The sequence below is a fragment of the Styela clava genome, chromosome 14, assembly GCF_964204865.1.
Source record: "Styela clava chromosome 14, kaStyClav1.hap1.2, whole genome shotgun sequence".
Taxonomy (NCBI): domain Eukaryota; kingdom Metazoa; phylum Chordata; class Ascidiacea; order Stolidobranchia; family Styelidae; genus Styela; species Styela clava.
In genome coordinates this window covers 15,630,982-15,655,230 of record NC_135263.1, presented here as the reverse complement: position 1 = coordinate 15,655,230, position 24,249 = coordinate 15,630,982, and the positions used below count along the sequence as shown (strand labels likewise).

The 24,249-nt window shown below is 34.5% G+C and overlaps 4 protein-coding genes across 7 annotated transcripts; 2 read left to right on the top strand and 2 right to left on the bottom strand.

The window, feature by feature from the left end:
• The first annotated feature begins 540 nt into the window (after window positions 1-540).
• On the top strand, window positions 541-2,601 carry LOC120340942 (gamma-aminobutyric acid receptor-associated protein-like 2). Of its 2 annotated transcripts, XR_013480265.1 has the most exons (5): window positions 541-645; window positions 965-1,020; window positions 1,125-1,297; window positions 1,534-1,829; window positions 1,887-2,601. XR_013480265.1 is itself a non-coding variant. In XM_039409343.2 (4 exons), the coding sequence occupies exons 1-4, from the start codon at window positions 606-608 to the stop codon at window positions 1,625-1,627; spliced, it is 363 nt and encodes a 120-aa protein (XP_039265277.1). In that variant the 5' UTR covers window positions 541-605; the 3' UTR covers window positions 1,628-2,601. The 2 variants fall into 2 exon arrangements, 1 of the variants encoding a protein (XP_039265277.1); XM_039409343.2 differs by having other exon boundaries at window positions 1,534-2,601.
• A 1,748-nt stretch (window positions 2,602-4,349) lies between these two features.
• LOC120340940 (thioredoxin domain-containing protein 12-like) lies at window positions 4,350-7,353 on the bottom strand. The gene is made up of 5 exons (XM_039409342.2): window positions 6,990-7,353; window positions 6,655-6,796; window positions 6,305-6,414; window positions 5,982-6,065; window positions 4,350-4,752 (listed from the first exon to the last, which is right to left on the bottom strand). The coding sequence occupies exons 1-5, from the start codon at window positions 7,126-7,128 to the stop codon at window positions 4,679-4,681; spliced, it is 549 nt and encodes a 182-aa protein (XP_039265276.2). The 5' UTR covers window positions 7,129-7,353; the 3' UTR covers window positions 4,350-4,678.
• Window positions 7,354-8,573: 1,220 nt separating this feature from the next.
• On the top strand, window positions 8,574-16,761 carry LOC120340779 (cyclic nucleotide-gated channel beta-1-like). Its single transcript, XM_039409139.2, has 12 exons — window positions 8,574-9,094; window positions 9,607-9,729; window positions 10,238-10,446; window positions 10,525-10,662; window positions 11,208-11,272; window positions 12,193-12,315; window positions 13,248-13,389; window positions 13,481-13,640; window positions 13,985-14,166; window positions 14,560-14,675; window positions 14,813-14,959; window positions 15,529-16,761. The coding sequence occupies exons 1-12, from the start codon at window positions 8,959-8,961 to the stop codon at window positions 15,713-15,715; spliced, it is 1,728 nt and encodes a 575-aa protein (XP_039265073.1). The 5' UTR covers window positions 8,574-8,958; the 3' UTR covers window positions 15,716-16,761.
• Window positions 16,762-16,947: 186 nt separating this feature from the next.
• LOC120340780 (uncharacterized) lies at window positions 16,948-23,387 on the bottom strand. 3 transcript variants are annotated; one of them, XM_039409140.2, is made up of 5 exons: window positions 23,263-23,387; window positions 19,742-19,855; window positions 19,390-19,500; window positions 18,299-19,140; window positions 16,948-17,772 (listed from the first exon to the last, which is right to left on the bottom strand). In XM_039409140.2, exons 1-5 carry the CDS (start codon window positions 23,342-23,344, stop codon window positions 17,416-17,418), a joined length of 1,506 nt encoding a protein of 501 aa, XP_039265074.2. In that variant the 5' UTR covers window positions 23,345-23,387; the 3' UTR covers window positions 16,948-17,415. The 3 variants fall into 3 exon arrangements, with proteins under 3 accessions (XP_039265074.2, XP_039265076.2, XP_039265075.2); XM_039409142.2 differs by lacking the exon at window positions 23,263-23,387 and adding an exon at window positions 22,317-22,477; XM_039409141.2 differs by lacking the exon at window positions 23,263-23,387 and adding an exon at window positions 21,508-22,250.
• Between the last annotated feature and the right edge of the window lie 862 nt (window positions 23,388-24,249).

Genomic DNA, 24,249 nt, shown 5'->3' with positions numbered 1-24,249 from the left:
CAATAATCTGGTAATAGGCGTAGCTATAAATAGTGACATAAATAATGACAAAATAATAATATAGCATATTGATACAAAGAAATAGGCTATTTGGTTTTATTTTATGTCTTCGCTACAGTCTTGGAATACAGGAATAGGTATAAAATATGTGGAAAGAGGGTTTATTCATAAAATTATTCGAAAAATATATTTTCTCTATTTATTCGACTAATTTGAGAAAGGAGATGATTTTTTAACATTTCTTGGCTTCGATAATAAAATAATCTTGTTCCTAATGGAGGAAATGTCGAAGTATAGTGATCTCCGAACAAGCGAGATGGGTGTGGAATAATCCAATATCATCCAAATTTTGATAGCTAAATCCAATGAATCATTAGCAACAGGAACTAACAATCAATCAAATTAATCAATTAGTTTTGATTTGTTGAGATTCCTCACCTAAGTGAAATTTCAGCTATAACCCTAATATTTTTTCACTTCATACTTGTAAAAAAGATATAATAAGAGGATAAGAGGATACTTTTGTTTTTTATTTTCAACAGAATTTGTGATAAAAATATTTTAGTAAATTTTTTTTTTATATAGAATTTTATTATTTCCAATTGATGAAAATGAAGTGGCAATTTAAACTCGATCATAATTTTGGTAAGTTCAATTATAAGAGAGATTACAATCAACGTAATTGAGCATTGGTGGAACTTTGTGGAATAAAAATGAACTGATTTCATTGATTTGAACAAATTGTCTATTCACCTATTGGTTTATGTTGTGTAAAGGAATGCGTATGAAATGAATGAAAATATGCGTACTTGTGCAGTTTCAATTTCAGAGTTTCCTAATTGCTTATATAATTAGGTGTCAAAGATTGAATACTTATTGGTGTGAACAATCTGAACTTGACACTTGACTTTGATAAGTTGTGAAGTGACTTTACATATCATTTTAACACATCTTTTTTTCTCAGATCATCGGTGCAATGAGTCTACAAAGATAAGAGCGAAATATCCAAATAGAATTCCTGTATGTATATTATATATTTCATTTATTAGCTTGTATTTTAATGTTTGCAAATATCTTGCCTTTTCCTAACACTTGTCCTAATATAATTGTTTCCAAACTTTCAGGTAATTGTTGAAAAAGCAGAGGGTTCAGGAATAGTGAATATTGACAAACGAAAATATCTCGTTCCTGCAGATATTACTGTTGGTCAATTTATGTGGATTATAAGAAAAAGAATTCAACTTGCTCCAGAAAAGGCTATTTTCTTATTTGTTTGTAAAATGGTTCCAAATTCTAGGTAAGACTCAAAAAATTATATTCTGGTAAGGTCATAATATGAACAAATTGGGTATGTTTGATGTTATATTTATAAGGTGTAAATTTCCAAAAAAAAAACGTTGGTATTCAGATGTCAAAAGGCCTTGTTGGTAATGGTTTATTACTACACAATTGGCATCACTAGGCATTTTCATTGTATGGTATTTCAGCATAATGCTGCAAGACTAACGAAAATTCTCCTATTCCTCATTTTAGTTTAACAATGGGAGCATTGTATGAGGAACACAAAGATGAAGATGGATTTCTCTACATCGCTTACAGTGGTGAAAATACTTTCGGCAGCTCCTGAAAACAGCGCAAAATAAACTATACAATTTTAAGATATGTTAGATTATTAAATGGATCACAATTATTCGATTAGGATTTATTGTTATTGTTGTGTGGGATAATTTTTAAATTGTTGTCTTGGTGAAATTTGCTATTTGTCATAGTATAGACTTGCAAAAGTAAACAATAATTTATGTCCAAAATGTCTCAAGTTAATCTGAAATGTTTAGGATATAACAAAATTTCAAAATCACATCAATAATGTCTGTAAGACAGAAAAGGCAACTGAGATGTTAACACATTTTGCAGTTCAAATATTATTATAATATTTTTTAAAAATTTTATGGTATTTTCTGCGTCAAATTTGTAATATGTAAGTTAACACCGCCATTGTTTCTCCGTTAAGATAATGTCAAGCATGCACTTGTTGTAAGAGTTTATCCCAATTGACGATTTGGTCACCTCCGTCTCTCATTCTAAGGCTGCAAAGTTTAACCTTCAACCTCTTAGCTTCAATTCGTAGTATGGTGTTCTTGAAAAGTTGTTCAAGTTCCTCCCCACAGTAAATCACATATCAAAAATGTTTCAGTAGCTCTGTTGTATATCTGTTGCTTTTTAAAAAGTTAGAAATGTTGGAATAATAATTTTGGTATGAAGCGCTTAAACTTTTAGCCTGGTCGTTTAAAGAAATCAAAATTGCATTTTGCTAATTGTTCATAACCTTTTTATTGATTAAAAAGTATTCAAACTTGTTTAATCTTACACACCACTCATGCTTTGTATTGTATTTATTTTTGTTTCCACATGTGCATTTCAATTAGTCAGAAAACATGTGCTGAATTATATTTGATCCTGGATGGGCAAGAGATGAAGCTGATTCGGAAATACCATCCACTTTTCTTGACATGCACTTTTTGTTTAGATGTATGGGTGTATATTTTTAAATACTTTCTTTATATGAATACATGTGAATATTTAGCCTACATTAACACTCTGCACGCTTGTGAATGATGTAGATTGTAGGTATTCAATGCTTTTTGTTACCTGTGCATCCAATTAGGATTTCATAAGGACAAGTTCATAAAATGTGACTTAGTTAAGATTAATTTATAGTTATTAAACCGGTTTTTGCTCGCCTGAAATTTATGTCCTGGTGCCTGTCCTTCCACTGAATTAGCTGCTGGTTCTAATTCATACACTGTTAGTGAATTTTTTAGGTTAGAAGTTTTTTCCCAGTCCGTTACAGGTGTCTTAAATTGTTCAATTCTCCTGCCAGCTGCTATATACGAGGCAGGTAGGCCCTTGTCTTTGTATAACCAGTATTATTAGAAATGGCATCACTCGTGACATCGATCCTAGAGTCTATGAAATTTCCGTTGTCTCGATACTCCCATTACAGCCTTTTTGTACATATTGATCGTTTCGTTATTATGTTGTTGTTGATCAAGTTATTAATACTTTTCTTATTGTGAAAAGTCGCTCTTATTAACTACTGGACCAATCGCTTTGAAATCTTCAACGGCTAAACATTGTATTTTTCGCTAGAAGACCATTACTTTCATTTATTTCCAAAATGTCTGTGGCCTCTGGAGTTCGTTTTTTGTGTGCGATGACATCATCAAATTTAATTATTGCGCTTCTCCCTGTAGCAGTTCCTCTTTCGCGTAAGTTGTTTTTGGTGGTCAGCTGTGGCACGGTTCGGTAGACTACTGTGGCAGATTGCGTACCTATTTTGTGTCCATAAATTTGTGCATCGCTCCCTTGTCCTGATTTTGAAACATGGCGCAACTATGGATACTGAAAGATTCTCTGGACGTTGCTATTCTAATGCTATGACTTAGTTCGGATACCATGTGGCAGAAGACTCAAATCATCGCTTGCTAAAAAATTCGGAAGTGTAATCCAGGCGTAGATCTTGTTCTTGTATGGCAGTATGGGCGGCGGAGTCGCGAATTACAGACAGTGGTTTGCAATATTACCGTCTTATCCCTCTCATAAATACTCGTTCTAATGAGCCCGATTCTCACATTAGTCCGATATCTCGATAATATTAGCACTTTCGCCCATGAACCCTATCCTAATTACGAAGTGGGTTATTGCTTTACAAGTTCTTCTACTTCGTGAGTCGGACCACGTACAAAAAAAGGAGTTGTTGTATCTGTTATTTATTGTTGGCGGGAAGTATGAAAACGTCACTCACTACTCGCTGACCCTACATTGCCGTGGTCTTCCGAGTCCATGATCCCCGGCTCGGCATCGGGTCTGTTTTAACCAGTTGTATAATGAAAACCTTTGTCAGAATACACTGAAACTCCGATAAGGTTGTCATTTATAAATCTTGAAAAAGTTCATCGCTATTATTGCCTTACTTCGGGAATATATATATTGAGACCCACGTTTCGGCCGCTGGAGTGCTTCTTTTCTGCACCCACGCAAAACCTCACTACTCCGCGGAGCATGGAACCCAATCATAGAGCTCAAATTATATCCATTATTCAAATCCTATATATTGAAATCTACCCAATATGTGATATATATATATACATCAATACACATATTAAATCAATCAGCCGCGTGTCTCTACATTGCGTAATCGCGTTTTTGTTTATATATCAGTAATCTTTCAACTCTCTAAACCTCGAAAAATATTTTACATTTCGACAATGACTGGAAGTATTGCATTTTAAAACTTCTGCATCTTCACATCATATGTTACAATACAAATAAATTCTCAGACACAAAAATATCAACGAGATTTTTTCTTGTACGTGTTAAAATCAGTAGCAATGAAACAGCTTACGTTGTTAGAATTTTAATATTGCTTCCTTTGAATTTGCGGAGTAGTATGAATCAGGCATAATAAATAAATAAACGCATCTACAAATAAAAAGCAGTTTCTTACAAGGAGATAGTTTGTATATATTTCAAATATGGACCTTCTCAATTGAAAATATCTAAAAAACTACAATTTTTTTATCTAAAATGATCGTTACTATTCAAATTGTTCTAATATTGTTAAAATCTCAAGCCTACTTTTGAATTTAAACAGTACAAAAACAGTCCACCATCATCATTACAAATCTTCGTATTCACCATCGTGCTGAACTTCGTAAAACAATTTGACAACCCTTACCATTGAACGAACAACTGTAAAAGAAAACAAGCTTATTATGAAGCTTCAACATCACATAATCAGTTGTGGGATTCAGGGGTGTTGTGTCGTGAACTCCGTGAATAGAAGATGTTTGTAGATATTCAATACAGATTGCAGAAAAAACACAGTTATTATCTTTATTCATTACCAAAAAAAGGTCAAGAGTAGCAAACCATGGTCACTTATGCTCAAAACATGGAGCAATAATATATACAGTATACCACAAGGGGGTTCGTCCGTCCGTTCCTGTTTTATTTTGTGTCTTAGACCAGGGATGTACAAACTGCAGGCCAAATACGGTCCGCAAAGAAAAATTGGGCGGCCCGCGGAGAAGTGCCAACTTCGAATGGTGTTCCCGAGATACGAGTTTTTAGTTTAGTTAATCTGGTACGTGCGAGCAATTCCAATCTCCTCGCGTCACAAAGCCTATTATACTAGTTACTAGTACCCGGGTGCCACTGTCATATTAGCAAAACTAGCTAGAAAAATCCTATTGCAAAATACACAGAGTTATAAAAACGTATTTCTTACCGAATTTCGCTAACATCACGTCGTACATACCCGCGGGAAACAAACGGGACAATGCAGTGGCGGATAATTTATTGCCACGCGCACACGTCTGTCTTAGGTTACGATAAAAAATGAAATAATTGTAAAATGTTTTAAATCAAAACGTGGACGGCGGCGCTATAATATATGCGCCATATTGGGTATTCCTATAAACACGAAAAACGATCGCGAAAGTCGCAATATTCGAATATTAAATTCAAATTGGACATCCCTTCTTCAAGCACTGCATTTAAATTAACCTAAAATAAACAAATATCACTACACGCGTTTTTAAAGTTTTCGAATTCCGGCCTTCGTATGTAGAAAATCTTACGTTAGCCGATGCAATATTTTTTACGAGAAGAATTTTCGTATGTTGGATTTTTCGTATCCAGAGCCTTAGGTATAGTTTCTAGCTGCGGCCCGCGGCTTCACCCAGTTATTTGCATCTGGCCCAAGGTTGCACATCCCTGTCATAGACGATCACAGCAAATGGACACCGCTCGTCTGAGATGGCTACTGTTATAAATTTTCGAATTCCCTCACTGTATACAATGTAGGCTATCTATTATTTAACCTTATTTTGCATTGCGATAGACAATGCAGAAATGTCTGATTTGCCATCAAGCCAATGATCCCAAATCATTTTTAAGAAAGGATTGGGAATATTTACCAGCATCTGGAGTGAAGTAGTAGTACAAATAATTCTCTTTTGCCATATCGTTCCGAATCCCAAGAATTATATCTCCTTTTGGGCCTGTAAAATAAACATATTTCCGCTGAAATTAGTTTAATCAAGAAAATATCGCCATTGGAATATATTGTCGAAGATTTATTTTGAAAACTCAAAATTTCAAAAACTTTTCATTTTGTCACAATCTCGAATCTGATTTGAAAATTGAAATTATATGAACGAAACATCTTGACTTTCAATTATTGTAAATTGCATTCGCTTCTCTTATAATTCACTGCACCGTGCCGTAATATTTGACTTACTCAGAAATATAATTCTTGGATAGTATTTTCCGTCCGGGGTATATCCTGATGGCTCTTCTTCATCTTTACAATTTATCATGACGAAATATTTCGAACATTCAGCTATGTTTCTAAAAAGTTTTATGACCAATTAAGCATTTAAAAAACTATGCCAGATCAACACAACTCGATATAATGCGGTTATTGGCATTGTTTCAATATATGGCTTTCAAACTTTCAATCTGGAGTCATTGGCATGCTTTTGAGATATTTTAAATATTGATTATTCCAGCTCATTCAATTTCGCGACATTTTGGTTTGTATGAAGTATGAAGGTACGATTATTACATCTTAGTTTTGTTTCTACTCACTCATCGGCAGCAAATTTTGGTGCGAAGTCGTGGCATGCTGGACATTGTTCTTGGTGAATTAGTAAGAGAATTGGTTTATTTTCATCCAATGCCTCTGCCATTCCTTCTTCATATGTTTTCCAATTTATGTGATCCCCGAATCCTGCAGTGAAGCTTTTTGATTAGATCTTGTGAACAATATTTCACCATTAGTTTGTACAATAAAATTATTGAGAAATATAAAAAATAGATATATATCCATTTTTTGTTAACAGTTTCAAATTTCCGCGTTGATCTACACGAGAGGAAGTTCCTTTTTTCCTCCTTAAAATTAACTTTTATAAACATTCACCAACCTCTTGCTAATTCTTGTGAACATGGATGTTGTAAGATGGGAATAGATGAAGAAACTATTGCAAGACGGAACAATTGTGTGATGATGATCAATCGGAGTATCAAACGTCCATAATGTACAATGTTGGTGCTAAAATTCATTATTTTCAAAAAGTTATGTTGAATGTTACCAGTCTATAGCAATTTTTCTGTAGTGTCGATCTCTTCTGCAAGATGAATAAGTATAAAGTATAGAGTATAAAACCCACACTAATATTATTGAAATCAAGGGTAGTTCAGCATTCAAAACTATCATGCCTCATATAAATATTATATTCATAACATTTCTTCTAAACTCTCATACCTATTTTAACGTTGAGAATTGGGAATTTTATATTTACTTTTATGCTTTCATCTACATATATATATATGTTTCGAATTAATTCCGCTATTCATTTTCTAAATTCAAATAATTTCTAAATCATTCATCTGATCTTTGTTTTCTACATTGCCATTTCCAACCTTCGCCTAGTTGATAATTATTTAATTTTTTTTATCTCTTGTCTCGCTAGTTAATCGACTCAAAGTACTAACAGCCTACATGCCCATAACTTGTGACTAACACTCATGAATATGTTTCAAAAACCAGTAATCCAGCTGTACCATAACTCGATGATAAAAACAAACACTCATGATGCCTCTCGGCTCAAAATTGATTTCAATACGACGTTTTTTGATTCTGACGTCAATGTTACAACAGAAGAGTGTCAGTGATATAATAATATTGAAGCTATAATTACACAATATGTTATTTTCAATATTGTTGCAGATTTCTTACATCACATAGTTCTTATTTGTAATGACCCATTCTTCAACAAATTCCTATTTTTCTATGTAATTGATATTTGTCGTTCAGAATATTTTATTATTATTTGAAGAATACAAACACTAGCAGGAATATGAAAAAAGAATTCACCAGAATTGATTGGCAACAAAACAAACTATTTTTTATTTTGAAAACAATACATGAATGGGGAAAGGGGAAATTTCACTAAAAAAGCACTTGTGCAATCGGGCATGTTACAAAATCGTATAAAAAAACGTTGTAACGTGTCTGTTATATTCACCGACTAGATTTTTAATAATGACAAACGTACGAAGACGTTTCACTGAATTGCAAAATATTCAAATTACAATTGTGGCGAGGATCAAGTAATCCGGTGAGTGTCGCAGAACATAAAGCATACATGATATACTGCATAAAAGCAGTGTTCGAGGTATAATCCGCTGCTTGTGCTGAAAACGATTGCATTATCAATAATAGCCGATTATGAAATATCAAGCAGTGTTTACGCCTGCAGAAAACAGTAATCTTTTAATCTTCATGTGCTTACCATAAATGACCTCTGTAAGCAATCCAACACATATGATGTGGGAATAAGATGATTCGGAAAGCTTGGCCAAGCACATCTATATGCTCTTTAGATGCAAAAAAATATTTGCACAAAAATCGATTTTCTTCAGTGGTATTTTCTATTCGAAACGCTCCAAGAGGGGAAAATGATTCTCCTGGAGCATCGTGTATATTAGTTTATCAGCCAGTATTTTGCTAGATCAGAAATCAACAGTATGTTAGGTTAAAAAGATATGTCGAACGGCGGAATAGAAGTATTCTGAGAAATTTGCGAGGCACAATTATCTTTCATTTTTTTTTGTGTCACTGTCAGGCAATTTTGATTCCATATTCAATAGTTCCATAATATTTCTATGAATATAGATATCAACATAGATATCACAATCGATACTGTCAGTTTAACCTGAATCTGTAAACACTTGTCGACCAAGAGAAACGGAGAGTTCACGACATAAAAGTATAGGCTACTGCATATAGATATCAAAATTGATACTGTTAGTTTAACCCGAATCTGTGAAAACTTGTAGACCAAGAGAAACGGAGAGTTCACGACGTAAAGGTGTACTACATATAAAAATATGAAGGACGAAGAATTTGTCACAATAACACAAAAACAATTCGAAATATGGAAATTAAAATGTACCGAGAGAGCCGAAGAAATGCGACGAAAAATATTCGAAGTATCTTCAGATGAAGATGAAGAGCTAGTAGAGGGTTCGTGTAGACTTTATAATTTTGCAACGGTACATGCTAACAACATACAGTTAGTTAGTAGCTAAATTTTTTCATATGTCGATAAATGGAATTGAATTAGAGTCAGAAACGATATTTTATTTTAGAAATATATTTACATGGTGACACAACCCACAGATTTTTTTAATTACATCCACGAAAAAAAAGAAAATTCAGTTAACATTTAGACTTCTGTTTGTGTATGATTGTACCCAAAAGTTCCAGTAATCTAGGACGCTTCACACAAAAGTGATGTTTTCTCAAGTATATGACCCGAATGAACTGGGTTCTGTTTTTAGAGGGTTACAAAGATAAAAATCCGGTTACAAAATGGTATTTGGAAATGCTGCACATAAATATCTGACACTGTGGGGTGTTTATATTAGCAACAAAAAAGTATACGAGGAAGCAACCAAAAAAAACGGAGAACAGAATATATTCATTTATATTCTGGCAATTCTACTATTATCCCGATGTATTTTTCATTTATTTAGAAATGGAGGAGGCTTCTAGAGGAACCGTCGATGTAGTGAGAAACGAACAGAAAAAAGTTAAAGAAAATATATTTCGACGAATTATAAAATACAGATTCCCAACTACAATTGATCCGTATGGAGGTATTCCTATTTTCACCTTTACTCTCTGAAAATTTACTGCATACTATGCTACATTTATAATTATATATATATTTAATGTATCGAAATGAGCTTCGTAGACTGGTGACTGAAACAGCATTTGTGCAAAACCAAGACATACTTAGCAGTTCACTTTGTAGAGTATTCTTTGACTTAACTGAGTAATTGTTGTTATTGAATGCTAGTCATTCCTAATCAGTAGAACTGATAAAGATTTGCATGGGTTTGGCATATTCTTGAATGGGTCAAGTTGGCGATGATTTGTCATTTATATATTAACTTGTAAGTATAATTTTTCCAACTTTGGAGCAAAAGTGCGTGGTCTCAATTTTTACTTGTCATTTGGAATTTACGTTACGAAAATAAACTTGGATGTTTTATTCGAAATATTAGCTGCGACCCTGAGAAGGAACTTAACAAAGTTTTTTGTTTTATGTTAACTTTCCCTCCCGAACTTCGTTGTCTGATATATAATAACTTTATCTTGCAGACAATGTATTTTTGTTTTATCAATTTCTGGTCGCTGTTTGCTTCACCTATAATGCTTGCAGTATTCCAGTAAGAATGTCATTTCCGTATCAAACAAAAGAGAATCTAACAGGGTGGCTAATAGTTGACTATATAGCCGATGCAATTAATTTTTTCGATATAATCGTCTTTCAAATCAGATGTCAATATATTGAAGGAGGAAATTTTATGGTGAGTAGGACGAAAAAGTAGTTCTCTATTATTTAATCTTCAGAACTACAAAATGTTAATATTTTTTTATCTTAACAGAGGGAACGGAAAGATACTATGAAACATTATTTGAAAAGCAAGGATTTCAGACTCGATTTAATCTCTATATTACCCACAGACTTTATGTATTTTCTTGTTGGTTTCAAACCAGTACTGAGACTAAATCGTTTATTCAAAGTAAGTAAACAAAATTATTTAAATCTTGAATTGTCATGGTAATTATTCAGAATCATCAATATTTGCATTAACATATAGCACACGAAATCAAAATATTGCATGGGTGTCTCAAACCTGTCGAGTCCAACACATGTGTCGCTTTCCCCACCTATCCGACAAGTGTGGGACACGTGAGGTAAGCGTGACAAATGCGGGGAAAGTGATGGTCACGTGTGACACGTGCAATTAGCTGGGACAAGTGGTACGAGTATGACACGACATTTTTGAAACATCGATATTGCTATCCGCAAATTTATATCTGTCAAGGTTAAGTATGTCTTCTCTGAAACGTCTTTGGTATTATTTTCAAACCTAACTCGAACTGAATAAATGATTTAGGAAAAATGTAAAGTACTTGGGTACATGTATGTATATTCATGCTTCGCGCACATAGCTTAGTCCAATATAGAACGGTTTTCACATCAGAGTTATTGATTTGTGAATTAGTATTTGTGTTGGATATAACAAATATTGCTTAAAAAGTACTTCGTTTTCCTTGTTCTCAGTATAAATCGTTTGATGGATTCAATAGCAAATTTGAAATGGTTTTGGAACAAGCATATGTGTTCAGGTAAGCTGCATAATGTGATTACTCTATGCCTCGGTTCAGTTTAAAGAAATAAAAGAAGTTTCTATAATAAAATATTTTTATTGCTGCTGTAATAAAAATCCATCCTATGGTTTCAATAGGATGGGTACTAGCAACAATGTTAGGTATTAGTCCTTGATTCGGAGTTGCGAGTTAAGTAGAAACACAGATCACATGAGATTTTTAAATTTTAATTCCTACATGAAATTCATGAAAAACTGGGAAAAGATAATTATTTCTCACATTGACACTTAAAATTTTCACCTTGCGTTAACCCAAATCTTTTGAAAATCAAACCACGGTTCTGTTATGTATTGGTAAGATTGACCTCGTTATCATCGTGGCTTAGTCTACTTCAAGTTATTACTACAATAAACTTGTGAACTGTTTATTTCAACACAACATTAATAGAAGTGGTATATATATGTATTAAACATAGATTTTTTTGTTTATTTAAAAAATTCGTTCCAAGTTATCTTTGAGTTTCAAGTTAAGTCCCTTTGGTGGTTAGTCGACCCAGAATTCGTATCATTTTGTTTAAAAACTTTAGATGACTATGAAAAAGGCGAATCGGCGACTCGCGTCTCCCCAACACTGGAATGCTATAGATCAGGGATGTGCAACCTTCAATACAGGGGGACACCCAGACATATAACTGGGTGAAATCGCGGGTCGCACCTTCATATAACATAGGCATTTTAGAAGTTGCAGGCACGAAAATTTTGGTTATTGATCTTATGACATGCGTTTTTCTTATCACACAAGCTAGCTGTTAAGGCATTGTGACGTCATAGACATAGATAATAGAATTACTTGCACGTACCAGATTAAACTTAATTGAAAACTCCTTTCGCGGCCCGCCACCATTCAAAATATATGTATACATATTTTTTTTTGCACAGAGTCGCAAGAACAACATGTTATCTGTTGTATTTTATCCACATCGATGCATGCTTATATTATTTTGTGTCGTATTATCAAGGATTCCAAACACCGTGGGGCTATCAACAAGTGGAAGGAAATATGTAAATATATTTTGTCTTAGAATTGTTCATTAGAATTATATTAAAAAATTATTACTGACCTATAGCTGTTTGAAAGATTCATATATATACAATCTCGAAAAGTAATCGTTTGAGGAAAAATAATATTTGAAGATCAGTGAAGAAGTATTTTGGTTTTAAAAATATATAGTAAGAATTTCCACACTCATTCTAAACAAGGCCTACTGGCCCAGATCGCTTATTTTCTAACGTTTTTACAACGACTGTTTCGAGGCATTTAAAAGCTCGTCTAGAGATTCACTGATATCCTCGTTCACAGTCTATGTACACGAATCTTAATCACACCGATTGACAAGAAAGTGGCCGTTGAATCCTTCATTCGTATCACTTACATTTGATATACTAATCAGTCAATTCTAATGAACAGACCCATGCATACAGAACGTTATTGTTGACATGGCCAAGTCTCTAAGCCAGGTCACTAAACTTAACTTTTATGAGCATAAATATCGTTAAATTTATTTAAACCATTTCGGCTGTGTTGATTAGTACTAGAACTATTTTTACAAAACGAGAAAATATTCCCTCCTATTCGAAACAAAATTTTGTGATTCGCGATTTCGGATTCGGATGGAATTCTGACTCAGATTTCTTCCCTTTACTTTTCTATTTGATGATGTGTAAAGGGTGTATAATGTCAAAGATTAACAATTTGGATCTATACTTATTTGCGATTTACTTCACACGCGATTCTTTCAATGGTATTCTCAAATCATCGTTTGATGGGAAATACTAGAAACATCTTCAACCTGATATGTGCTATCCACCCTAACAAAACCATATTGGGACCCATATGTGCGTGGAAATAAAATAATTGTTATTGTTTACATTCAGCAGATTGTGAGACTGTATGATGTAAAATTAACGATATTTTATTTTTTATTGAATTATAGCTACATCAGATGTTTTTATTGGGGTTTTCTGACAACAGTTACGATCGGAAACGTCGGAGATCCAACGACAAATTTTGAATTTGCTTTTCAATGCACAAATTTTTTCTTGGGTTTATTTATATTTTCTATCGTCATCGGACAGGTTAGTTAGTTTTTACAGTAATTTTTTATAAAAATATAAATTTAACAGATAAGCAGTTTCAGTATTTATTATCTTTTTTTTTTTCAATTAGGTTAGAGATTGTGTTCAAGCACATTCAGCAGAGCAGGCAGATTATCGAAGAAAGAAAAATAATTGCATTTATTACATGGAACTCAATAACATTCCACCATCTGTACAGAAAAAAGTTCGTCAGTGGTTTGAATATACATGGGAAACTCAAAAAATATTGGGTAATATGTGCTTATTTTTATTTGTATTTAATCATTTATCTATGTTCGTGTTTCTCGTAGGGGCCCGTATACCATTCAAATAACACACTATGCCTTGCTTGCTGACTTTAATAAAATATTTACTTCGGCTAGGTGAGTAAGTCGTTACTCTCAGTTATAATTTGAAAATTCCATTGTGCACTTAGTGAAATGTGTTTTATACTAAGTCATCGAAATCGAAATTGACAGCCGATAGATGTTTTTATGTGAAAAGGGTTGCTTGGCGTAGTTTTCTCAACAAATATATACTAACGTGTATTTTATGTCCAATAGTTCACAATTTTTTTTTTTTTTGTTGGTTTTAGACGAAGAACATTTACTGAGTCAGATCCCAGTTAAAATGCATGCTGACATTGCCATCAACGTACATATTGCAGTTCTAAACAAAGTACAGTTGTTCAAAGGGTGCGATCAACAATTACTAAACGATTTGGTGCTGAAACTTCGTCCAGTACTTTATCTTCCAGGAGATTACATTTGTAAGAAGGTAAATTAAAAATCGTAAATTCTAGTTTGACACCTGACAAGTTAACAAAAATGCAACCCTATCTGATCCAAAACTGAAAATATAATGTCATGCCAGAGGCACTAAGAACGATTTAATTACTGCACTTGTACGTGCGTGTCAATTAAGTACATGTATGCGATTAGATGCTCAATCCTCAAAATTACATTATGTTACTTTCGTTCAATAGAACTTTTTTCTCGGACAAGGCTATAGAAAATCACGCATCATTCTATTACATCCCAAATATTTCTAAGATGATGCGTACGTATTGTAAGGGCACTGAACTAGCATAAACAACTCAAGCTGCAATCTGTCATGTTTCTACGGCGACTACCAATTAACTCAGGCAATACTTCTAATCATAATTCACAGGGCGAAATCGGGAAAGAAATGTATATCATAAGTAATGGCTGCGTGCAGGTTGTCGGCGAAACAAAAGCTCAAGTATTCGCGACTTTATCAGCTGGAACAGCATTTGGTGAAATCAGGTAAATGTCTAGGAAACGGGATGGCAAGAAACCCTTAAGAGCTATTCTAGTGCTTTTGTGCTATAGTTTATAACAGTTATGCAGTGCGTTTCTTTCTAAGTCATATTCTATATTTTACATTTTCATTTTATATTCAGTCTTCTTGCCATTGGAGGAGCAAACAGACGAACTGCAAACATATTTTCTCCGGGATTTGCTACCTTGTTTATCTTGAAGAAAAACGATCTGCATGATGTTGTCAAAAATTATCCGAGAACACAAATGATGCTAAAGAGAAAAGCGAAGTAATGCATATTTAGATAATAGCGTAGGCTGGACTTTATAATCCATATTAAACGGTTTAGCATTTAGTCGTATAAATCAGCACAATGATTGTAACATAATATACATTTGCAAAAACATAAGGTATATACATTCATCCAAACCATATACAGTTAATCACATATACACAGTGGCGTATCTAGGTAAAATGGCGCCCATGGCAAAGTTTGAAAATGCGCCCCTTTGATCATTGACTAACAATTTTTGACGACTGTTATTGAATTGAGATACTTGTACGTTACTATTTACGTAAAAATACGAGTTTCAATTATTTCCGATTTGAAATTATTTGATTGAAACATTGTACAAATGAAATATTTCGCCGTTTTTGCGCCCCTGTCCAAACGGCGCCCATGGCACGAGCCATGGCTGCCACACCCTCGATACGCCACTGCATATACATATATATGAGTTGGCTGTATATGTATATTTTGGCTGCATGTGTGCATCACGCCATCAACCCCACTCGCAATGATATATTTAACTCTTTAATTGTAATTAAATAAAAACAACTAACACATCGTATTCACAGGGAGATTTTAAAACAAGATCGTGACAAACCTCCACCCAAAAAATTATCTGCCTCAGAATTACTACCTGAAGGATCGGGAAACAAAGCTCCAAAACGTTCTTCGGGCCGGGGATATAGATTTTTACGTCATGTGGTAGACGCAGCCGATAACAAGGTTAAAGGATTGAGACAAAGCAAAAATTCGTGATTAATGTTTTACGTGATGATGATGTCACCTGTATAGAAGATAATGATATGGAACGTAAATTTAGTTTATACATACTTTATCAATGATTTTTAAATCACTTTTATCATCTTCAATATTAAGCTTTACACCAGTGGTTCTCAACCTTTATTATCCCGTAGCTCCCATCCGGATGGGTTTTGGTAGTCATGGCCCCCTGTTTATCATTCCAGTGTTATTCATAGTGTTACTTTGATTGGCAGATCAATCAAAGTCAATTTTTAATCCAATTTCGTTTAAACAATTCATGCTCAACAAAGTGGAAACACCCTGTGGAATAGCCTTATCAAACAATGAAACTAGGTGGCCCCTCCAACTTCTCTGTGGACCCCATGGTGGGAACCACTGCTTTACACTATCAAAACAATGAGGTAAATAGTTATCTGGCGCATTTATTCGTCATTTCTTTATTTAAATTTAAATTGTCACCTTCCGCATATTTGTACTCAATAATTATTTTGATTTCGAAAAGATTTCTTGTATGGTTGGATAATTCTACGTTTATCGGATTACATAATTGGGTTACTATGTCGATTTGTAAGCTATTCTTCATAATTAGAAAATGATTTTTGTTGCTATTTGCAGAAACAGAAACGACACACCCTTTTTTATTATACAATATATATAATATATTATCTTTATAATACAAGCCAATATTGATATGTCAAATAGTTCAAAGACAAGTTCGCATCTTGTGAACTATCACATCTTCTGACAACATCAAATCCAGCAAGACGCAATACATTTGTTATTATTATATCACCAATGAATCAGGTATTATTAACGTTCACAATAGACACATAAACAAAACAATTTGGCCGATGACTCTGACATTTTGAGAATGCGTGATACACCTCCTACCACTCCTTTTTATAAATCCCATTGAATCTCCTTCTAGGGGTCGATATTGTCGATTCTGAGTATCACTGATCCAACGCACTCACACAAGTTGCGGTCTATTTGAGGCATAGATATATTCCCTGATAATACAGTTAATTTCTCATGTTTGATTATTTTTCCAAAGATTGAAGTGAGCATATTGGTTCTTTTACAGTTCAGCAAACCAGCAAGTGAACACTGACATATCTCCTTTCGTAACATAATGCTTAACTTGATCCATATTTCTCGAAACTTGATACATGTGTTTGAAAGTTAAGATATATATTTTTTTAATATTACATAAAACTGAAGACAACTTTTTGTAATAATATTTTATTGTAGTAGCGTTTTTGAGCATAATATATTGAACAAAAAAAACCTTCAGATATATTCTAGTTGATTTGTAAGGCATGCAAATAATGATAAAAATTGCTTGCTGGTACAAAATAAGAAACAAAAAGGGCATTCAACGTCTATAAGTGCTTGGTAACATATAACTGGAAATTTAATTCAATAAATAGATAGATGAAACTCTGCACATTGATTATTAAAACCACTCTCGCTTGCGCCAATAATAAATCGAAACTTTATACAAAGGTCACAATAAAGCAAGCAGGGTACGACAAACTTACACCGAACAAAAATTCATTTTTGTACGGATTCGTGAACAGGCCTCTCCACATACTCCACTTCCAAGCAAATGGCGGACGTGCGGCCGTCGGCTTCCAATATTTTGTTTTGGATGGAACCGAGTAATACATTCCGGCGTTTGATGCCGAATTATTTTAATACATTGATGCCCGGTACCGATGACCCTGATGATGTGTTTGCTGACCCCATCCGTATCCAGTACCGTATACCTGATATGGATCGTAATTATGACCATGATGTGACTGATGTCCCCCATACATATCTTGCATTCCCATCTGTTGTTGATGGTATCCGTTACCGGTAATAGAATATACAGGAGGTTCATTATATCCCACTGATTGTGGTCGGTGTTGGTGATGTGACGTCATTCCGGTAGAATAATTACCGTAGTTCGGTGTGAAATATGGATCATAACTCTGTCTTCGATTTGCGTTGGATCCATAGCTCATTACTGATGCGGGTCTGCTACTCGGTCTGAAATTTGACATGTCCTGCAAATAATAAAAAGTGTATCATTATTATTTACCCATATTTTTGTTCCGATCATGACCACAGCAGCTTTTTACACGCAGGCCTATAGACCTTTGGGCTGAAACGAAATGGGACAAACTTGTGGGTTCCATAAAACTTAACTAGTTTACATGCTCTGTCCTATGAGAAGTATTGGTGAATATTCTGGGTAACTAGTCATAGTCAAGAGCTTCAATTCGAGGATTGTAATGATTAAGCATGGCAGTTACTAGTCATGGAGTTGGACCAGTTTGAACGAAATGAGGCAAACTTTCGGGTTCCACATAACGTGTGGTACCTAAGTTGCCCACTCTGTGCTGCGAGAATCACGTGTGATTATCCTGAGTAACTAACTAGTCATAGTCAAAAACCATAATTCGAAGATAGTGATTTTTTTGGTAAACTTTAGCTTACACAAGCAAATAATGATATAATATGACAGTTACTAGTCAGTAACGTACAGGAGTTACGAAAAATATTCAGGTGTTAGGCTATATATTTACTTACATCCATCATATTTGGTAGCATGTGACGTTGGCTCATCCGTGATGATCTTCCAGTCATATCAGGAATTTCGCCATAAATATCTTTTATACCCGAGTCGGATGAATTTGAAGTCTGATTTGACATTCCTGGATATTTTCCCTCATCACTTGGAGGGCCCTTTTTCAATATTCCTTGCGGGTATGTTTTAGATCCAATGGCATTTAAATTTGGTTGTGACAAAGACCGCATTCTACTAAGTGGACGCCTTTCTCGTGCACCCTGTGGAAGTGGGAAGTCCACCATTGAAGAGGGCCGCGAAGACGGCCTGCTAGACAACGGTTTCATGTGATTATCGTACCCAGTTTGTGGAGGTGCAGTGCGTACCGACCAGTCAGATTGTGCCGGAGAAGGCGGCCGATTATATCTTATGTTTGAAGTATTATCCTGTGGTTCTTGTCCCGCCCTACCGTTCAAATACTCATACATGTTATCGGCTTCATCCAGACTTTGGTTCTCTGGATATCCGGAATCAGCTGTTGAGTTTCTATATTTATCCAAGTTAGTGGACGACCTCGTACGTCGTAGGCTACCGGAATCGTCATCATGTCCATATCGTACATCTACCATCGAACGAGAGCGTGAAAGTGGCCTTTCACCGTAACCAGTGCTAGGACGACTATTCGGTCTCTGCTGTCGACGTCTATCTTCATAATCCGGCAAATCTTGATTCCTGTGACCTCGTTCGTCGCGATAATCAGGATTCCTCGTAGAGTTGCGACTCCTTTCTTTCTTGAACGATTCATACAGAGGTTCTCCGAGTGTAGAGTAATTGCTACGAACTGATACTCCCCTCACGAGACGACCTGGAAAGTATATCCACGGTTACTACATTTGAATGAAATAGAAATCATTTCATTGAAAACATTTTACTTCATATAGGCTGGATATGAATCTTGAAGATAATGTACATGATAACGCCAATACTGCTTTGTTTAATTAACTGTGTGATTTTGGCTACTTGCTACTAACTGGTGAATATTGGTGACATTTTATTTCTGTATGGCAAAAACAAAACGCTAATATAATAGCATTTCATTAACATTTGGGCCTACCTGTAGTTGGTGTAGGATTCAGGTAATGACGTTTCCTTGTAGAAGCCGTGCTTATTACTGATGCCGTGTCATCGAAATCTTGCTGTTGTCGAAGTTCTTCAGGATCTATACCTGATAATGCCAACATGGTTACAGTATTGATAGATGATGCTTTCAATTAAAATATGTCAGTTTTGTTACATTTTCATAAAAATTATCACTGTTACCCATATTTTGCGAAATGTATAGATTTAATATTTATGGAAAAACTGCGTGAAATATTGTCACTAACGTTACACATTAAAAATTTATCAAACCCATTCGTATCTCACTCTTTAAGGCAAATTTAACATATTTATATTGTTTTATATACCTCCATTTCTTTTTTTTCTCCGCCTTCTTCGACGTTCCATGTAACAACATCCTCCGGCACATGCAAGAATTGCAATAGCAAGCAATGGAAGAAATACAGTGAGAACGTATTGATCTGAAAACAAAGTAAAATAAATATAAATGCTGCATGTTTCATTCAAATGAATAAGTATCAACTTTTCTCAAATTTTGTTTAAAACAAGGAATGAAAATTTTTTTATTGTTATTCCAAATTATCTCTTTGACATTAATAAAAAATAAACGGCGGCTTGGTACGAAGGTGACGTCACAATGCTACTACAAAATGCATGATGGTTCGTAATCATTGAATACGCCAAAAATACGTGTATAAAATAATAAACCATCATAAAGTTCATTCTAAACAGAGAAATACATATTTTATGTAAAGCCAAAAAATTCACATTCAATTTTTGCAAATTGTAATTAATCCAAATTTCTGCGAATAGCGTCGCCTAACGTCACACGTAACATGTTTCCTTCGTGACAAATAATATAAAATTGTAGACATTCAAGAATAAACCCACGTATTTCCTAACAGTAGAAATGAATCGTTTTTGACCCGTAGGCAGTCTGTGTAGAATATAATTGAGCGCTTCATTTCGTTGTTCTACCTGATAATAATACCTGGTACCACCGGTTTTCTCACCGCGTAGACTCGTATGGCCCTAACAGCGTATTACTTTGTTACCGATCAATTAACTTTAATTTTTGATCATCATAATTTGTGAGGTCAACATCCTCCGTGCAGAATTACAGTGCATTTATTTTTTTAATATTTCCTACAATACAGATAGCTCTTGATTTCATAGACTAAAATTACGTATTATATAGCGTGATAGATACAATTCACGAATACACGATCATTCGATAGGATGCTAACACAATCGGAAAGGTTACATAAAGCAATTTGGCTGGGATTCCTATGAACATATCTATTCTGACATATTGGACATCAATGTACAAAATTATTCTCAGGCCTACGTATTCGGGATAATGCTAATCCAAAAAGTAATTTTCATTTCTGGCGTCCATGAATTGAATGCAGGCATAAGCCGAATGGTTAGTATTTCATCACTTGCACAGACTTCATAATATGTCTAAGTCTAAGCAAAATTGCTCACTATAGAGGAATTTTCGAGGATTTGGGGAAGAAATTTCAAAGCGTTACCTCATAATATATATTATACCATATATATATCATAATATATATATTTATGGGCCATGATCCCAGCCGTGAAAAACCCGAAACGCGAGTTGCACGTAACAACAACAAAAAAAGCCTAAAATTGAACAATTAATAATGACAAGAGAGCTATGCTCAAATATATGGACACGTAGAGTCACATAAAAAGTAATAGCCTTCTGGAGAAAATTTTTATCTTTAACCACAGGAAATTTCAAAGCCATTGGTCCAGTATTCGAAGAGAAAAGCGATTTCTTCAAAACGTGTTGACGGAGACAAATAATAATACCAATAACAACAAAATTTTGAAACGATCGTTATGTCCACTACGTGTCCAAAAATATGGTTTTTATGCGTTGCGAAGGAGGAATACAGAAATCCAAAATAGGCGCAGAGAGGAATATATCAAAAAATGTTAAGAATCATTGATACGCAATCAAACAACAACGTTAAGTATACACACACACCATCCCAAGTTACTGCAATTAAATCCAAATCATGTCTAAATGCTATTGGAGAATTGCACTATCTGTATATTGTTATATATATATATTAGGTTTTACCTTGTCTTTCGTGAGCAAGCTGATCCTCAGATTTTCTGCTAAATGACATGACCTACGTTCACACTAAATTAGACTATTCGAAATATCCAATACCCATGACTTATTCGAATCTCCATCTCTATTATAGAACTAGATTTTCACTATGGATTGAAACACTTTATTGCAAGCCATAAAAGATAACAAGCCATTGACCAATTTTATTGCATAGCCCAAGGTGCTCGTTGTTCGACAGACGTAAAATTTTTTGCATGAATCAAATAAGCATCAGCTGTTACTCAAAAGATAATAAACCCCGTCAAAATTATGGATTCCAACTAATCTACATGTCTACATCACGATGTTTAATTTAACACATTAGCTATCTTCAGCTAAACTGGTTTTCAGCAGACTGTCTTTATTAACTAACCATGTTATCCAAGTGAAAGGAAATACATCTATATCATATATATGTGATGAAAACAAACTTAAAGGAAATATTGTATGTGGTGAACACACATGTGGTTTATTACTGCAGTTGCAACATCATTTCTAATGCATCGAAATGACATACTATTAGGATCTATATATAAAGCAAATGAATAGTTATCATACTTGGAATCGTTTCCGAAAGTGGTACTAAACAATATTATGTTAAATTGCTTTGGCAACATTATTATTCACATTCGCCCTTTGTGTAATCACACGGCAATGCACACACACAATGCAACGATTTCTTTCTTTCAAAAGCCTGATTGGTTGTTATTTTCTCCGAAATTTTATATAATATATGGGTGAAAACTAATTAAAATTGCTCATATTTTTACACAAACCTTGCTGGTCGGATGATCTTTTAAATCTCGCCATGTGCAAATGAAGTTGCCCCACCACGTCAGATAAGTCCAATACCTTCGATTATTGCCGCTATGAAATCTCGTTAAAAATTTTATACGACACACTCGTTTGACAGGTGACAAAACTCCAACGAATACGACGACGATCGCGTTACTCAATTGCCTCCAAGCAACATATGCCGAGGCCAAAAGATTACGGATAGCCGGAGGGGGAAATATGATGTAGAGGAAGGAATGTTCCTTATGTAGCAGTTTCGTGAACCCAACGAATTGCTAACCGGTTATAAGAAACGAACATGTTATAACATAATGTATTACACAATGCATTAAAATGCCAGCACTTAATCTGAGGACTATCAGTTGGTTTGTGGGCTATATTGAAATGTCTTGGTGGTCTTAATTTACATCCCAAATGCATTCGGACCAAAATTTTGCTACAAACCGCAAGCTGTATATGATTCAGGTTTTAACAAATTTCACGAATTCAAATGTCATTCAATTTACAGCAGAATTTTTACTTACACAAATTTTTTTGTGTTGTTCAAGACATTGGACAGTCATTGATTTTGTCTGTACCTAATTGGAGTGCAAGGAATTAGTCATAAATGTAAAATTGTTAATGTGCAACATTTGGTTAATTCATGAATTTTCAGGCTAATGCGAGCGTTGCGGTCGCGAACTTTGACAAAATTAGTTACACCTAGAATACTTTTTGTGCAAAGACCATACAGAATTGATTTTTAAACAAGATAAACACAATAAAACTACGGAATTCAAATAGCCGTATATACGCCAATTTGTGAAGCCTGGAAATTATTGTTTTTAGTAGCGCTACTTTCCCCATTCATATCAGAATAATAAAAAATAACTACTTGGATGTATGACACATTCGTAAAAATGACACATTTGTAAGTTTTTGACATACCTGCTCCAGTAGTGTAGTCTTTTTTCTGAGCAGATGACAACTCAAAGAAACAAAATACCAACAGCGCACAGAAGACGATCATACTTCCACTCAGTGATCAGCGGCAGCTTAAGTGAAATGAGATACAAGATTCGTTCGGATCAGGTCGAGTAACCGAAAACAAGATTAATGAAAAAAGTAGCTCTTACGGCGCTATTCATTCAACAATTTTAAACCACAAAAACGATTTACCACTTAATTAAGGCTAAAAAACATGTCGTGCGACGTAATATCTGTTCGAGGAACAAGAACGTCGCCGACACATGCTTTATTGCAAGTTGATTTTGGTTTATGTAATGAAGGTAAATTTTTGGTGGTTTTTAATTTTGTGTGTTTCGAATTGTGACCTTATTGTGGTTTCTAATGAAACGCATACATAGTAAACGTTCTTACATGGTCGTAAAGGCTCCAAATTCCGTGAGTATTCTTATATAGTTAGTAGATTTGATATTGAGATATATATCTTGGTGAGTAGGTCGCTGAGTGGCAAATTGAGCAAAGCGGTGGGAACATACTTGTCGTCACACCAGCGATTCAGGTGGTGGAATTTACCTTCAATGCAGCCATTGTGTCTCTTTTTTCGGTGAAATTCACCACTTTTTCCAAGTAAAAGAACATAGATAGGTTGTAGACAACAAAGAAAACTTCTCTCGGGTCAAGATCAATAATAAAAAAGACTACCGCAAAATCATCCATATTTACGATAAACCACAATCGTCAACAAGTAAATTGCAAAATTTGAAGGTATCCAAGTAAACTGTTCTGAAACCAATCGTAAAGAGTTCCCCAAAACGGAATGCTTCTGCTAAAAACGCCCGATGTTCAAGTTCCATTGGTAGAGAACGATGGCGATTGGACAACCAATCAAATACATAAACTTCCGAGTTATTCGAATGCGGAATGGAGTGGCACTGAATACAAATCTTCTCAACCGGCTCTCAACGACAT